The sequence below is a fragment of the Letharia lupina genome (assembly GCF_014066315.1).
Source record: "Letharia lupina isolate WasteWater1 chromosome Unknown contig_15, whole genome shotgun sequence".
In the NCBI taxonomy this organism is placed as follows: Eukaryota; Fungi; Ascomycota; class Lecanoromycetes; order Lecanorales; family Parmeliaceae; genus Letharia; species Letharia lupina.
Window position 1 is genome coordinate 261,454 of NW_023502984.1, and position 18,125 is coordinate 279,578.

General features: G+C 41.5%; 3 protein-coding genes across 3 annotated transcripts; 1 reads left to right on the plus strand and 2 right to left on the minus strand.

Annotated features, from left to right (window-relative positions):
- Positions 1-1,245: 1,245 nt before the first annotated feature.
- Positions 1,246-2,748, minus strand: HO133_002535 (uncharacterized protein; the record flags this gene model as incomplete). Its single annotated transcript, XM_037293461.1, has 1 exon — positions 1,246-2,748. One exon carries the CDS (start codon positions 2,746-2,748, stop codon positions 1,246-1,248), a length of 1,503 nt encoding a protein of 500 aa, XP_037150290.1.
- An 8,722-nt stretch (positions 2,749-11,470) lies between these two features.
- On the minus strand, positions 11,471-13,288 carry HO133_002536 (uncharacterized protein; the record flags this gene model as incomplete). Its single annotated transcript, XM_037293462.1, has 3 exons — positions 11,471-11,850; positions 11,933-11,961; positions 12,006-13,288. 3 exons carry the CDS (start codon positions 13,286-13,288, stop codon positions 11,471-11,473), a joined length of 1,692 nt encoding a protein of 563 aa, XP_037150291.1.
- Positions 13,289-17,649: 4,361 nt separating this feature from the next.
- Positions 17,650-18,083, plus strand: HO133_002537 (uncharacterized protein; the record flags this gene model as incomplete). The annotated part of the gene is made up of 2 exons (XM_037293463.1): positions 17,650-17,753; positions 17,918-18,083. 2 exons carry the CDS (start codon positions 17,650-17,652, stop codon positions 18,081-18,083), a joined length of 270 nt encoding a protein of 89 aa, XP_037150292.1.
- Between the last annotated feature and the right edge of the window lie 42 nt (positions 18,084-18,125).

The following is an 18,125-nucleotide window of genomic DNA, read 5'->3' on the forward strand; positions in this document are numbered from 1 at the left end:
TCGCTTCTTGCTCTGTACCTGCAGGGATCTGAGTCGGAAGGCAGTTGGAGGGCAAGGGGAGTCGTCGGACGGTAGCAGTAATGGCGTGGCTCATGTTGAGTCAAAGAGAAGCCTCTCGTGCGTTCGGAGGAATTTAAGAGGATTGAGCAAAAGTCATGCATAGAGGGGGGAATTAGGCAGGCGAGCATTCCAAATATTACGGTTCCTGACTGAGGTCGAGGTCGAAGAATGCAAAGACCCAGGGATACAAACTTGAAGGAAAGGCAGGCCAACACGAAACAAAAAAATGTCAAGTACTTTTGAGTAAAATATTAATTTATGGTACGAGATTTGCTCAAAAGCGTGACGCTGAATAGCGTACGTCCTCACGGAAGACCTTTTCCGCCAATTCCCACCACCCACTCCCTAAAGCGTCTTACATTTGGCCCAGTCGCTGAACCGAACACAGACCATTCAGAGAAATACAACCGCATCTATTCACACCCGAGTGGGAGAATTTGTTTTCATTCCACCAATAGGCGAACGTGCTCATTTGCATCACCATGCCTACTCTAAGCTTGCAAATAAAAACCATAGAAAGGCTTTGATACTACCCCAGTCATCTGCTACCCACAGTACCGGTCCTATGTAGAAACCCTGTCGCTACCAAAGAACCCCTTTCCGAGCTCCTACGTCCCTCCTTGAAGACGTGAGGTCCTTGTTTTCAAAGGTCACTTGGGCCCTGAAGAATACCTCCATGCTGATCTCTGCTTCAGGGCTGGGTGGATGCTCAGGTGAAACGTGGAAGCTCTGTAGTCATGCCCTCAAAAACTGCCCGAAACAATGGACTTGAGCATGTTCCGTGTCATACTCGTCTGTCCGAGCTCCTGGTGTTCGCCGAGCTCAAAATGCTTCGTAAGCCGTGGGAAAATTTTCAACCTCCCCCTCTTTTGACCCGTTGCTAAGCGTAGCGTAGGCTTTCAAAGTCCCTTTTCAACCCTTCATTCTGTCAGAGAGCAGTCAGTCGGCCGTTAATAATCGTAGAAATGAGTTCTGAAGAGACTTAGCGTTTGCTGCTTGCAACCAGAAGCCACATCCATGAATTTTTTGATGGCGCTGTATTTGTTCCTGGCAACCCACCTGAGTGTTGTTGACAGCCAGCCAAGTCCTGGAATCTGAAGTGATATTTATCGAAGCTGGCTATTGGCGTGGACCAAGGTGCTGAATGATAAGGTGAGTACATGGTCCAGGATTTGGGAAAGAGAACTAGTCTATTGGTGCTCCAGTCCTCAAGCAGGAGCCAAGGTCTGCCTGTCTTGTACCCATGGCTTTCGGCCTCCCAGTCTCAATGATTTGCGGGGCCGGCCTCGACTCCGTCTTTGGACCCATGGGCTTCGGCCTCCCAGTCTCAACGATTTGCGGGGCCGGCCTCGACTCCGTCTTTGGACCCATGGCTTTCGGCCTCCCAGTCTCAATGACTTGCGGGGCCGGCTTCGGCTCCGGAACCCGGGGTTTCCGCTTCCCAGGTTCGACGACGTTCCCTGCCGCAGCGTCCTGCATCTTCTTCCTGTCCGATATCCTCGACTTTTGTCTTGGCTCGTCCGAATCCGACGACTCGTCCGAATCCGAAAACGTCCCGTTCAGGAAATCTTCTATAAGGTTCGTGGCCGCCGGTTTCTCGAGCATCGGCGGGTCGATTGCCACTTGCGCCATCGTTCTCGAGGACTTTGGTGCGAAGGAGGGGGCTGCTGGGTTGAGCGGGAAGTTCGGGAAGACTTCTTTTTTTGTAGGCGGCGCGGACTTTGATGAAGGTCTTTGTGTCCGACCTGCTGGGGGCTTGACTGCCCTTGAGTATTTAAACTCTTTTCGGACTGGCCTTGCGCTGCCAGCTTTCTGGTCCCGCTTCTCAGCATTTTCGTTGGCGATCGGCCGGCTTGGAGAAGGTTGTCGATTGTCCGTAGAGTTCTTTGCCTGGGCAGCGGACTTAGGGGTCCGCTCCTCATCGTCAGCCAGCGCGGCGAAAGGATTGCTTGAGGCTGCAAGTCCTTTGTGGACTCCTTGTTTGAGGCCTTGGGTGAAGGGTTTCGCCTTGTCTATGGCAGCGCCGAGTCTTTTCCGTATCAGACGAGAGGCATTTGTAAACTTGGAAGGAGAGTCGGTCTCAGTTTTCTCTCGTTCTGCCAGCGAAATGAGCGCATGATTCGTTTCTTGCACTTGCTGTCCCAACGAAATGAATTTCCGACTCCTCGACGCCTGAATGTCCGCCTGGTTGTCAGCTTCAGCTAACAGACAATCGAGTTCTCTCAATAGCACCTGGTTGAACTCTCGAAGCTCCCCGAGTTCCTCTTTGGAGCTCGCGAGCTCTGTCTGGCATGCCTTTCTTCGTTCATCCGCAGCGTCCATGCCGCTTTGGAGAGCCTCGTCGAGGTATGGCTTGACCTTGTCCCAGTCACCCCGTACCGCGTCTTTGATCTTCTGGTCCAGGTCCATGATCTGACCTTCAAGAGACCTGATCCTCGCTTGTAGTTCTTCGACATTCTTGTCGTCACCATGGGTTCTAGGTCGGTCAGCGTCGTCGAAGGCTGTCTGAAGCTCTTGAATGGTAGCATCCTTGGCTTGAAGTTCCTCGTCCTTGAGCTCAAGCTCCACTTCTAAGCTATCGATTCTCTCGATGTCGGCTTCCAACCTAGCGATCTTCTTGTCGAGTACCTTGCTTCGAGCCTTTTCAGCTTCATAGAGCTGTTGAGGGGTTTGCGTCGAGGAGGACATTTTTTCTTCTTTTTCCAGCTGGAGGCAGGACCGCCCAGTGGAAACACACAAACACACACACACACACTCACACCCGGAGGTGTGTGGACGCAGGATCCAAAGAGAGGCCGGAGCCTCGTTCCCTCAATACCCGGTCCTCTGCTAAGCAGAGGAAGATCGTGATCGCGTAATGAACAACAGTGTTGGTGCTGCTCTAGTAACAATCAGTTTCTTGAAGAGGAAAGAAAGTTGGAACGCAGGTGCTGATGTTTGTGCGGCTCACTAGCGTCATCACGTGATGACGGACTTTCTCGACGCGTCTTACTACAACACAATTAAGCTCTGATGTCTGGGGCTTACGGGGGTATCCGTATATTCGACTTCATGCACAAGCAAGCATTGTGCAAAGACAGCCAACATTACCAGCCTTCCTCTACGCAGTAGAACCGCAGACCTTATGAGACTTACTGCCCCTGAGTCAAAGTGATCTTTCTGAAGACGAATATCAACGGCTCCTCCGCATATACAAAGGTTCAACCTCCCAATCATCGCCGAAGCCGACATCGTTAGCATATCCTCCTACAGTACAGATGTTGATGCACATTACAATCACGATCGATCTGCAGTGGTGATATTTAATCACCGAAAATGAGCGAGGACAGGATCAAATGTGTTGGCATTGGGGGTGATTTTCTGAAACTGCAAGCCATCATAGCCCACATCTTATACGAGCACGTCGAGGATGGGTGTCTTGACCTGCCAGTTGCAGTTTAAAGGCGTAAAAACCACCAAGCATAGTTTCGAGATCAGGACTGCGATCATTCAGGTGCTCCTCGAATATGAGAAAAATCGGGTATGAGAAAGGAGCAAATGAGTTCTTGAGGCAAGTCAACAACTTCCCGATCATCATAGTTAACAGTTTCACTCCATGAAACTAGGCAATATTATTCCAATATCTCAATTCATAAACCTCAAAGCACTAGTTGAGCTCGTGGATTAACCTGCTGAAGCAACAGAGAAAAGGCCTTAGAGCCACTGTTCCAATATGATTAGAATCGGCTAGAAATGTAGAAGCAGAACAAAAGCTATTTACTAATCTAGAGAATCGTCCACCATTGTGCAGCGCACCTACAATCGAAGCAGCGCAGGAACTTCCTGAGAGAAACTTTCGGTTTTCTGCTGAAAAAGGAATTGCTCAGGATGAAAGATAGAAGAACCTTAGATGATCTCGCGCCTCTCTGAGGTGGAAAGGGCTTTTCTGCTTTGATTCTTGTGATTCCCGTCCGCAAGGTAAGTCTTCTCGCATGGAGCCTATCAAAGAATCCTTACGCTGACCAGCAAGTATCCGACAGATTCGAGATCCATTGTCGCCATCCATCCCTTACAACCCTAAATCCAAGTCTCTTCAACAACAAGATCAGCAAGCTCCAAATGCTTCCGGTGCACAAAGATCTCTCTTGAGGGGTAGAAAAGCTGGCTGAGGGAAGGGCGCAAGGTTCTTCGAAAAGTGCAAAGCGGGTGTTCTACAGAGCTGCCACCATCGTCACTACGCATCGTTCAAAAAGGGTACGATCTTTCACACCACAAGGAAAGTACGACGGGCCCGGAACCACACTCGGGAATCGGGAGTAATGGAGGGCTCGAGGCATTTGGAGGGCTGCCGGCAGTCTTAGGAGCTTCAAGCGTTTGCTTGCTCCTTGGGCAGGAGAAGAGTGGTAGTCAGTCGGCCTTTCCACGGGAAATGTGGCATAGAAAGATCGTGTTCGTGCACAGGTGTCAAGATGCTTATATCGCGTAAAATGTACCTAGTGCTGTCTCGCGTAACGTCCCATGAAAACTACACGCATAAATGAGTTCTAAATAATAATTGGCTGGGTTCTAAGGCCCAGCCGCATATAAACAGCGATTTACTATATAGCTTAATTCTAGAAAAACTCTCTCTATATAAAATAAAAGATCTAAAATCTAAATATAAGAAAATACTAAAAAATAAGACGCGGATAAATAGGAAAAGTTTAAAAAACCTCTTTTTGCGATAAGAGAAATAAAAATAAAGAGTAAGAAATAAGAGGGATATCGTCTATTTAAGGCTCTTTTAATATAATAATCTTAGCTATTCTATTATAAGTATATATTATATCTCTTTCTTACTAGTTCTTAATTAAGCTATAATAACTAATATTATCTTATATAATATCTTATAAAAACTATATATATAAATAAGTTTTAAATAATAATTAATTAAGTTTTAAGGCTTAATTATATATAGATAGCGATCTACTATATAGCTTAATTCTAGAAAAACTTTTAAAATAGATTTATATCTAATAAGAATTATTAGCTTTAAATTAAATAAAAATATTAGAAGCGATATAATATAATAAGAATATAGATTAAATATATTTTAATATATAGATAATATAAATTAGACTTCTAACGACTAAGTAGTTAAATCTTATTATTAATTAAATCGATATCTCTCGCGAAGATAATAACTTCTTTATAAAAAGAGTATTTTAAATAATAACTCGGGTAATTAAGTATATATAGAATACTACGTAGTATAGCGATAATATATTATCTTATAAAGGCCTTATTCGAATTAAATAGCGATAATAATTTACTAATAGAAAAGCGAGTAAATAAGTTTTATAGCGAATAAATAGAGTAAGCGTTATTATTTATAGCGATAATAAATAAGATAATTTCTCTTTTAAATAAATTCGTTTTTAAGATTAATAGAGATAGCTTTATATAATAGCTATAGAGCGTAATTAAATATCTTATAATATATTATTATTCGAAGTTACTATTCTTAAATTTAGCTTAAGATTATATAAATTTATTTATATAAAGAAATATAGTAAATATAAGATAAAAGGAAGTATATAAGATAACTCTCTCTAAGAAAGTCTTATTAAATTAGATAAGAATATAAAGTAGTAAATCTCGTATAATTAGACGATATTCTTTAATATCGACCTCGCTATATAGTCTACGAATATTAATAATTATTCGCTATAATAGTAGATAATAAAAGATCTTAAGATTTTTAAATCTTATATTTATATAAGCTAATTAAATATTTATAAAATAGATCTTAATAAATTTAATCTAAATATAATAGTCGATTAGATATACTATTTAGTCGATAAATAATTAAATAGTAATAAGAAATATAATAATTTTTAATAGAATATAAAATTCGATATAGAAGATCTTCGTCGTTTAATAGCTACTTTTTATTTTATTAATTAGATCTTATTAGAGATATCTCGCAATATTATAATTTAGAGAAGTTTTCTTATATTATAACTTAGATAAATCGCGATTTAATAATTTCTATATAGGCTAAGAGCGCTTAGCTATAAATATAAATTAGTAATTTTATTAAATTTAAAGCGAGAGAGTAAGTCGACTAAAGTATTTTACTTAATAGAGATTTAAATTATATTATAAACGATATCGTATTAAGTAAATAATATAATTATTTACCTAAGCGGTGCTATAGTTAATCTATATATAGAACTATTATAAATATTTTTAATAATAACATTATTATTATAATAGAGTGTAAGATATAATTAATATAAGCGAGATAGCTATCTACGAATAATTATAAGAATAATAAATATCTCTTTAAATTAAATATTCTTCTTATAATAGCGAGTAGCGAAGTATATATTAAATATATTGTCTAATTTAGAATAAATAGCGATATCCTCGAGAATATACCCTTCTATTTCGTACTTATTAGAAGTGTCTATTTATATAAAATAGTAATAATATATAACTATACGACGAAGTAGATATATCTTATTTTATCTAAATAGAAAGATATTTTATTAGCGTAGATCCGCTGCGATTATAGCGGTAATATAATAATATTCTTATTTTTTAAATAGTGCGAAGTAGAGTTTTCTTAGAAAAGCCTTATTAGGGATTACTACTTTGGTGGAGAAGAATAGCAAATCTATCGCTGACTTAAGCTCGTTATAGGGGATACTTTATTTATTTAGAAGGGCTTTTATTAACTTTCTTACTTATTTTAGCTTATCGAAAGAAAATCTAATCTCTATCTTCTCGCTATCGAATTAGATTTTTAAAAATTCGATAAAAATATCTTTCTTATTCTTAATATAATTTATCTTTAAACTATAGTTATTATAGACGATATTAAAGTTCTCGCTAAATTAAGTTATATCGTTATTAGATAAAAGAATAGCGAAGAAATTATTTAAATAATAAAATATAATACTTTAGAAGAGGATAATAATAAATATCTAATAAAGGGCCTTAGCGAATAAATTGAAAATGAAAGATGTAATACGTAGATTAAATAATAAGAATCTATTAATATAATAGAAGTCGTTTTAAAAGAAATCTAGTAGTTAAAAGTCTAACTCGACTATAGAAATATATCTAAATATATTAATAAGATTTTATTTAATTATAATTGCATTCTAGCCCTAAGTAAGTAAGATATTAATAATATTATCTAATATAATATACTCGAGTACTTCGTAGGCCTTATAAATATAGTAATTAACGAAGTATAGTTATAAAAAGAAAAAATTATAAATTCTTCTTTAGCTATCGTTATACTTCGAAATAAAATCTAATAAAAATAAAATAAAGTATTTTAAGGATTTTACGTCTAATCTTATTAGATAATTATTATTCTTCTACTTTTAAAAGTCTTTAAATAGTATTTCGAGTACTATAGCGATATTAAGATGAAATTTACTTAATAATAACTAATTAAGATCTTAATAATCTATTTTAATACCGCGGGTGATAATTATAAGTAAGATATTAGCGAATATCTAATCGAGATAATCTTTAAGTTATTTCTTTTAGTTGTTTTTCTTTAATAAATTATATCTCTTTAGTAGAGACTTACTTAGCGAGATAAGTATATATAAAAATAACTTAGCTATCGATTTAAGATCTCTTAATATTAATTATAATTAAGAGATAAAAAAAAATCTTATATCTAGCGAGGTAGTATTAGTAAAGACTTCGTTAATATCAGTATATATAAAAGAATAAGGTAGGGCTGAGCTTGGAAACCTTGAATTTGTATGTGCAGCCAATCATAAATTCGGGTCCTGTACGCTTTTTGGTTAGACCGGCTGAGTCAGCCCGGTAGCCCTCCCGCGCCTCCCTCATCAAAAATTTGTATGTAGAAGTTTTACACTTTGAAGTACTCAGCTTGCGATACATACAGTTACTTCATAATTCCTCAAATTGTAGAGCTCGCTTTGCGTTTTCTAACGCTGTAAAAATTATGAAGTTTGGCCTACTATTGGTGGATTAAATGGATATTCAAATATCGTAGTCACACCAGACGCGTCCGGGATCGGATAATAATCCTTCCACCTGTTTGTGTAACTATTCTTCTTCCACCATTCTACCAATTCTACCAATTCCATCAATATGAACACAATCGTCTTCGGTACCCCTCGCCCAAAGGTTACTCAACGTTTCAGGCACGTACACCCCTTTTGCCCGCCTCTTAGAGCCCCTACTGACGCCCCCAGGCCACCCCTCCGCGAATCCGCTACTACTGGCAATCGAGGCCGCAGCCTAACAACTATCTACTACTACTCATAAACGCGTTGGAAGGCCCTTGAAAAGAGCCCGAACGGATTCACAGCCATCGTCCTCCCCTACATACTCCTCCCAAGCCAGCGATAATGCCTTCCAACCCAGCGATGCTACCTCCCAAGACGCGTCTTCCTCCCCTACCCGTTCTTCATCACCCTATTTTAAAGCCTCTTAACGCGTGTTAGATCCTGAACATCGTCAAGAAGAAGCTCCTGAAAATATGATAATCACACCAGACGCGTCCGGGATCGGATATTTGTGTAACCATTCTTCTTCCACCATTCTATCAATTCTACCAATTCCACCAATATGAACACGTTTACCCTCGGTACCCTCGCACTCAGTTAAACAAGAGGAGGATCTACAACAGGCGAATGCGGAGAACACTGCGGAGAAACCAAGCGGCAACAAGGCCACCATCGTCAAGAACACGGCTTAGCTCTCCAAGATCCCACGTCATATCAGTCATCCACTTAGTCAGCCACTCAGCTAGCCACTCAGTCTGATACTCTACAAGAGGAGGAGTAAGAGGAGGAACTATAATAGGTAAATGCGGAGAACACTGCGGAGAAACCAAGCGGCAATAAGGCCACCATCGTCAAGAACACGGCTCAGCTCTCCAAGATCCCACATTATATACTCTCCACGGTTCCACATCAAATTATCACTCAGCAAGCGTCGTCAGCCAGTCACTTAGTTATCCACTCAGTCAGCCACTCAGCTAGCCACTCAGTCTGATACTCTACAAGAGAAGGAGTAAGAGGAGGAACTACAACAGGCTAATGCGGAGAACACTGCGGAGAACACTACGGAGAATACTACGGAGAAACCAAGCGGCAATAAGGCCACCATCGTCAAGAACACGGCTCAGCTCTCCAAGATCCCACGTCAAATCATCACTCAGCAAGCGGAGAACACCACTGCAACTTGGCCTGTCATCCCCACTGCATTGATATGATACATCACTGCAATGACGTCACAAGAGGAGGATCTACTGCGACGATCACAGTCAATTGGGCCTCTGCAGGAGGGACATCGGACGATACATATTTGGACGAATTGAAACCGTCCGATGTCTACAGCTATCTCATTATTCGAAAGATTTCACTGCGGCAGGAGATATTGTGGGATTCACACCACTAATTGGCACGTTGTCTCCATTTCTTTCCGATATTTCGATACTTCTTGCCATAAGGACATGGCCTTTCTCTGTTTTTTGTGGGCAATTATTACGGATCAATCCTCCACACTCGATATACCTTCCTAATTAGGCCTTAGCGCGCCTCTCTCCGCACATATGTGCCTATATACCACATAGATAGCGTAAATCAATTTTATAGTGGTGGAAGTAGGTCAAAAACGCACATCAAGCGATCAGAGTTCGATTTGACTTAGGGCTAGGGCTAAAATTCGATTTGACTTAGAAAAATCCAACTCCATGAATTTAATTCATGGGCCTTTACTTATAGTTAATAATAAAATATAATAGATTATATATATTATATATATATAGATAGCGATAATCTTAAGCGTTATAGAATTTATTATAATTAAATTAATTATAATAGAATAATTAAGAATTTTAGATATTCTAATAAAAAGATATAAAAGTAATACTACGATATATCTAAGATAAAGTCTAATTTAAGCGTAAATTATATAATAGATAAACTCTTAATTAAGTCTATAAAGATTACTATCTTAGAATTTAATTTTCTAAATAATTATTAAATATTCGCTATATATAGATATCGTCTTAATAAAGCTAAATTCTATTATAAATAAAGATCTTATAAAAATAGCGTATTAATTAAAAGGTATAGATAATTAATAGATTAGAAATATAGTAGTAATAATTTAATAGAGCTTCTTAAAGGGATAAAGTAATTATTTTATAGATAAAGAAATATATAATTTAGCTATAGACCTCAAAGTATCGAAGAAGCTCTTTAAGTCTCTTAATTTTCTTATTACTATCAGCGAGGCGGTTAATAAAGCTATTAAATAGTTTATTAAAATATTTAATATCGAATATTCTATAATAGATTTATTTAATATATTTTAGATTCACCGCTTTAAAACGAAAAAGAAGAGAGACTATTATAAAGTTATTATCTTAATATAAAAAGAAGTAATATAGTATTACTTTCGTTTTAGATAGTATTAGCGTTCTCTATTACGATAAGATTAAAGTTAATTATAAAATTTAAAGAGATATAAATAATAACTAGAAAGATAGAGCGAATAGAAATAACTAGTAAGTCGATAATATAGAGATATAGAATATAGGCTAATATATAATAGAGATAGTTAATTAGCGACGAGTACGGATCTTATTAACCTCGCTTTATATATAGGCGAGTTTTTCGCGATTTTAGAGTATATTATTTTTATTAATCTATTCTTATTCGAGTTTCTAATAAGCGAATTATAACTAAATAATATAGAGATTAAAGATTAGCTTTAATAAGATAGATAGTTTTATTAAAGAATCTAGCTAATAAATAGAAGATATAGCGAGAATAGAAGAGGGTAAGAGTTTATTAGAGAGCCCTCTTATAGATTTAATAGACGATTTTTATAGAGGTAGTAATTTAGTAACGATAGTCTAATATATAGCTATAGCCTTTACGATAAGCTTGCGAGAACGCTTAAGAACTATTAATAGTAACTAAATAGCAATAATATAAGTAGAAGAATAATGTGTTTTTTAAATGAAAAATTGCTTTCGTTTAATATTAGGAAATGGGAAAAGTCTAAAAACCTCTTTTTGCGATGAGAGGAATAAGAATAAAGAGTAAGAAACGGGGGGGATATCGCCTATTCAAGGCTCTTCCAACATGGCAATCTCGGCTATCCTGCCATAAGTGTGTGCTGTACCTCTCCCTCACTAGCCCCCAGTCAAGCTGTGGCGACTAGAGGGTTAGAAGCAAAGACCCTAGTGGAGACACACCAATTTAGCGCCTTGCCAGACTAAGCCCCTCAGCGTACTTCAGCTTGCCAAGCGCCTACTACTAACTTTCTGCTACACACTGCGAAAATGAAATACAGTAGACATTTGCTGAAGACATAACGTATATGTAATTGCTATATCACGCTATATGTTACCTCTTCTCCCGCCAATGCTCGCCCGCTAATTCTCAGCTAAACTAAGGTAATCATCTCCGGTGCCTGCGTCCGTCATCTCATTCTCTTCCCCAACCCCAACACTCCCAGCCTCTTCGTCTTCTTCGTCCTCTGGGTCTGTATGAACCTCACGGCTCCCTTCTGAGGGCGCATCATCCTGGTCGTTATCGTCGGCCTTGGTGTCCGTTGCGGAAGGTTGCGCCGAGGTGTCCGCGGTTTTGGCGGGAGGGAGGAAAAGGAACTTCGAGGAGTTCAAAGATGCATTGACCGCTAGTTTAAGGTTTCGCTGGTTCTTCGCTTCGACCGCTTCGGTAGCCAAGGAGGCTTCCTCATCAGACGGAGAGAGGGTATCCAAGTGGCTTGTATTATTTGCGGAGGGTTCGCAGCCTGCGCTGAGTGTAGTATCCGTTATCCCAGTAGTCCAAATACCAAGGTATCGTTTTGCTAGGACCGAGGTAAGGCCGCATACACTTCCGTGGCAAGATCAATTCGCGCTTGCTCCGCATCGTGAGCGTCAGCAATTGCCGTGAGCTCGGGATTACCGATAGGCCGCGTGGTGTGTCCTCCGCGGGTGCGGTATACCGCGATTCTTCCGATTGGTCGACACAAGCAGTGCCGCTTGGCAGAAGACGAAGGTAGCATCCTTACCGCGAGTGAGGGCGACGTTGAGACGGTTGGGACTCCTCACGTGGCTAGTGACTGTGCCCACTTTGATGTAGTCTTCGCCTCCTCTGTCTTCCTCATCCTCGGCTGCACTCTCTTCCTTCGTCGTCGGATCTTTGTACTTGTCCTTTGCAGCGACGACGTCGACGATAACAACGCGAGCCTCCCTACCCTGGAAGGCATCGACGGTAGAGATCTCGATGGCGTCCTTGATCGCCTTAGGCCACCGCATGTCGCTGATCTTTTTTCTAAGAAGGCGACGCTGTCCTTGGTAGTAGGTGAGGATCTTGATCATGCTAGCCTTGATGGTTCCGCTCATAAGGAAGCGGTCAATCATCCCGACTATAACATCGGCATTGGCGTAATTGACAAGGGACGTCCCGTTGAGCTCGACCCGCGAACAACCATTTGCCACGTTGGTAACGACGTACTCTGACCCTTGGCCATTGTCTCCTTTGACCCCCATACCAAGAGTGATCTCGCGCATGGCTTTCCGTACATCGTTGTCCTCTTTCATCACGGCGGAATCCTTTAGACCTTGGTTGTCGTAGAACTGCCACCGCGGAAACGCGGAGCATGCTGGACACATACGATACTGCATGTCCAGAAGGTAGCTGGGGAAATCCTTCATAGCAAGTAAAGCCAGTGGTGACACTTTGGCATTCGCGAAGAATTCATTGGACTGCCCAGACAGCGCCGTGGGCTCGAGCTGTTGGATGTCACCAAACAAGAAGAGACCCTCCCACTTCTCGAACGTCGTGAGTGGTACGCAGAGACTGGGAATGGATATGTGGCCAGTCTCATCGCAGAAGATGGCCGTCGGCACAAAGGAGCGGGAGCCTTCGAGCAGAGACCCTCCGCAATTACTTGCGATGCTGAACAAGATATGAGTCTCTGCCAGCACTCGCTCGACCATAGAGTCGCTCTCGTCCTCGAATGCCGTTCTCTCTACCCTAGTGATCCTTCCGCGCTTGGCTTGGTAGTTTGCCATGCACTCCCTGTATTTTTTGGAGTTGTCGAAACTGGCGATGGAGATTGCACCGGTGGCAAGTTGCCCGTGGAACTCATCCGGTGACAAGCGTTCTCGAGTATCTCTGTAGTCCGCTTCGGCCATCCGCCTATCTCTGTCGGTGATCTCCCAGATGCGGTAGTCGAGTGTCATACCGGCTGCAGAGTTGGATCGTGATAGATACGGTAAGCTGTGCGCTCTAGCAAGAACCAGTCACCTGAGGAAAGAAAGGGAAAAGAAGCAACAGCAAGAGGCTTTGATGCGGAGAAGCTGTAAAGTATCAGTCACACTTCGCAACCTGGCGAGGAGATGATCGGGCATGATGACTTACCGAAGACTAGAAGCGATGTGGAATATATATAGCCGACACGTGAGTCAAGCGTATGTATTTCTATATAGAGATTGGAAGATAATGTAGGAGAGATGGTTCCTTTGGGAGGGGAGGGGGTTTAAATAGTACGCAATGCCTCTGGTGAATATTTTCTGTCCAGGATGAATGGAGAAAGGGAATGACTAGAAAATAGGAATGACTGAAAGAAAGGGAATGACCGGAAAAAGGGAATAACTGGAAAAAGGGAATGACTGAAGAAAGGAATGACTGGAAAAAGGGAATGACTGGAGTAAAGGAATGACCGGAATAAGGGAATGATTAGAGAAGGGGAATGACTGATGAAAGGGAATAACTGGAAAAAGGGAATGACTGAAGAAAGGAATGACTGGAAAAAGGGAATGACTGGAAAAGATGGATTGATTGGAAAAATGAATGATTGGAATAAAGGAATGAATAGAGATAGGGAATGATCGGGAAAAGGGAATCATTGGAAAAAAGGAATCACTGTTAAAGAATAATTGAAGAAAGGGAATAGTATACAGCGGTAAATGCTTTCATTCATCACAGATTCTCCACGACTCCGTGAATGAAAGCACGTTCATCTGTAAATGAATATATATTGGCAATGAATGTCATGCGTGAATAAACCTGACGTATTCTTATCTCCTTTTCTCTTAATCCTCACCTCATATATATAATTACTATATCTCACCTCTTTTCAAAAGCTGGGTGATATTACTTGATCTCTCCCTCTCCTCATCAACCCGGAAGTATAATTTTCCTTCTGATGAATATGATATAAGATCTGATACTGCTATTCACACCTCTGAGAAAATATCAATTTGTTTTCAGTGCTTCGATAACCTTAGCTTTGAAGATACTAAGCTCTCGGGTTTACTAAGCTCTAATCTCTCAATCTCTCCACTTTCTTCTATCAATTCCTCTCTTTTCTCTTACTCTTGTTTCTTTTCTGAGCCTATATCTCTGTTTACTTAGAGTATCAGCTGAGCTATGCCTAAGACAAGACTGCCTCTGTATTGGTACTAGAGATTTCTCTTCGGCACACCTTCGTTTGGAACTTAAAGTGGCACTGGTCTTTCTGAGACACTGGTTGGCCAACGTATGGTAGGATGTTTTTCTAATCACCCTTTGTGGCTTACCCAATCTTTCTGTTTGAGTCCTTGATCTGATCTAAGATGCTTGATCTTCGCTTGTAGCTCTTCAACACGGTTATCATCATCTAGGACTCTAGACCTGCCTGCGTTTTTAAAGGCCGGCGAAAACTCTTGCAACTACCGTCATGGTTGATGGTATCAGAAGTCATCGCATAAGGGTCTAGGATGCTCCCTTTCTATATAGCATTTATTTTAATGGTACCTCGCAGTTCTGCAACCATCTCTCTGCGGATAGAGCTTTTTACAACTTCGACACGATCGGAGTAAGAGTGCCTCATGTCCTATTGGGCTTCGAATAGCTAATCGAACCATTAATGAACGCTACTATGCTAGCCAGAAACCAAGTCTGTCGATTCGAGGAATCTTGCTTTCCGAATCGTCTCATATATCTACCCTTTTTCCAAATTCTCGAGCTTCGAGGGCCAGAAGATCGGGGCTCTTTTGCAAGAAAAGTCTCATATGTGTAACGTTTCTGGCAAAAGCCTGAGTTCAAGAAATCGGGAAATGGGTGAACATTCTTGACGACGACTAAGTGAGCTCGAGAAATAAAAAGTTACCGCGATGTAAAGGCCGAATCCCCGTGAATCCTATTTTTTCGGACATTATGAAAGTTAGCAACCGTGAACTCGTCATTATCTGGGGGTAAGATCCCATAAATTCGATCAGTTCCGAGTATAAAGCAGCTCAAGAATTACATACAAATCACCGTCATTCTGCCGGATTTTCCCCACGTATCCCATCATAATATAAAAGCATCGAGCTTTGCAGGGTGCTATTATCTGAAGGAAAGTTCTTTAATTCCCGTCATTTGATTGAGTGTTCGAGGTATCCAATGGAAGAAAACCTACGTCACATCCCCACTATAAATTGTCATTTGCCGGAGATTTCATACGCAACTTCTCTGATACCCATCCCGTGTATGCTGGAAAAGAAAGAAAATATCTAGGGTCCTCATCGCCATTTCGAGTCGACATTTCGAGTCGCCATTCGGTGGGGTTATTCCCCATCAGCCTATCTGCTTGCTTATTTTATAGAGCAATTTTGATCCTCGTCTATTTTGGCAGCCTTCACGGTGTTTGTGACAAACGCAAAAAATTGATCCGCGAGGATACACCTGACTTGCAACCAATAACACTCTTGGGTCTCTAAGTTCAAGATAGCACGGGAAATGAACGCCACCATTCTTCACGCAACAAAAAAGGCGCATTCCGAAAACACACGAAGTACTAGGCTGGTTCACATGGAATGTTTTCGCACTCAACAAAGACCGTTTCTTGTGCGACTATGCAGCAAGCAACGCTATTCCCGCATACATCGAGCTAACGAGGGTCAAACGGGCAGTCTATCTCTTGTTCACACTTCAAACACTTTGATATATCTTCCATGGATGTAGGGGAGTTTGGCCACTGCTGGGCAGGTGGCATTAAAGCCAGACTGAAAAGACAGAAGGAAGTGGCCAGCGTTTGTGGTACTCTTAAGTGTACACTGCACTAGTCAAATTTGAGTTCCTATCTCTATACACACACTTTGTTCTTCGTATCAATTCTCCCAATTGAAGATGACAGTGACGGCGAGCGACTGGGGCACGGTTGTTCTAAGCGGGCGAGATGCACGCGGGATGCAGCGGATGGGCTCACTTGCGCCCGAATGAATTATCGCCTCGCTTACGGGGCTATGTTCGCCGGTTCCGTTATGCTTCTGCGGTAACGCGTATAATTATATTGTACCTTGTAAGCGCCATTGGCGTAAGTGGTTGTGATGCAGACTTGGGAGACGTGTCATCTCTTTCCTTGACCTTCCGACGTTTCGTATCGAGCAAAGAACCATACAGCCTCGAGATGGGTCGCCACTCTTGCTTCCTTCACTTAGGAGCTTTGATTGCGCCAGATCGTTTTTAATATTGGGAGATAAACCACATGATACATGTTAAGAATTGTTGTACTCAGCCTGGTATAAACCTTATGGTCAATTTCGAAACAAAGGGAGACTTTCTCCACTGCCTCAATGATGCGAAACGTCGGCAACTTTTTCGCAATGACTTCTCAGGCTATGTCAATATCTACAGGAGGCTATGAGTAGTGGTATACACGCGCCATCTCAACTTGCGACGGGTATTCCTGTTTTCCGGGCTAATTACTAATTCATACCCCGAAACTATGAATCCTTACCGAATCATACCCCTAATTACTGAATCATACCCCTAGGGGTATGATTCAGTAATTTGCCATTACTTGGGGTATGATTCGGTAATTTGCCATTCATGATAAAAATCGCAAAGGAGAAAATTCGCGACCTGGGCCATCCGACCATAGAAAAGAGGAAATATCTCCGACCGTATTCAATGGGTGACCTACCAGCTTAAATACATCAGACGAAAGCCGAGTGGGTGTTAGCAGCAGCCCCCACGGGCACCCTACGACGGCCCTACGGGGGCCCTATTTAGGTCCAAATAGGGGTGTCTGGCTATCAAGCGCAAACACCCCCGGGATATTTAGGTTCAAATAGGGGTGTCTGGCTGTCAAGCGCAGACACCCCCGAGACCAGGCTTTTTTTGCGCTTGACAGCCAGACACCCCTATTTGGACCTAAATAGGGCCCCCGTAGGGCCGTCGCAGGGCCCCCGTGGGGGCTGCTGCTAACAGTGGGCTAAATTTAGCCCCCCAGCCTGTCTACACCCAGTCTGTGACTCTCACACACAGTCTTCACTCCCAATAGTCTACACAGCAAGTTTGATAAATTACCGAATCATACCCCAAGCAATTAATCCTTACCGAATCATACCCCAAATTTTGGTGTAGGGGTATGATTCAGTAATTAGGGGTATGATTCGGTAAGGATTCATAGTTTCGGGGTATGATTCGGTAATTAGCCCCCTGTTTTCCGCCCAAGCAAGACATGTCATAGCCGATAGAGGCGCACAGGGTTTTCTGGAATAAGTACAGCTCTTGAGCTGCTGATTAGCCTCGAGACATTTTCAGCACATACAACCTTAGGATTCCTATCAAAAATATGAGTCTGTCTCTTTTTCAATTGGCTGTGAACGCCTCTGCGGTCCAGGTAGCTTATCCTCCGCTATCTCTTCCAGATGTTTCCAATTGTAAAGACTACTACGCGTAAGTATACAGATCGGAATCCTACATTTATGCTTGTGTCAAAATCCGAGTCATAAAGCATGCTGTGGGACTCATGAGCCGTTCTATAACTGTTGGCTGTATTTGTACTCCATAAAACAGTCTAGTTTAATTTTACAAGGACGAAGGCTGACTCGAGTTTCCAGCAACCCTTCTCCGCCTCTCCTCTCCGATTGCCAGATCGCTTTCAAAAATCTACCGAGTGGTACTGCGCCCACTGCATGGTACACTCAACCTGCCGCTGGAGAGGAAAGAAACGTGCTCCCACTCGAGGTGCATCATGGTAAGAAGCCGGTCCTTCCAGCGAGATGATAGAAACGCCTAATTCGGAAATTTGTCAGGCACGTGCGATAT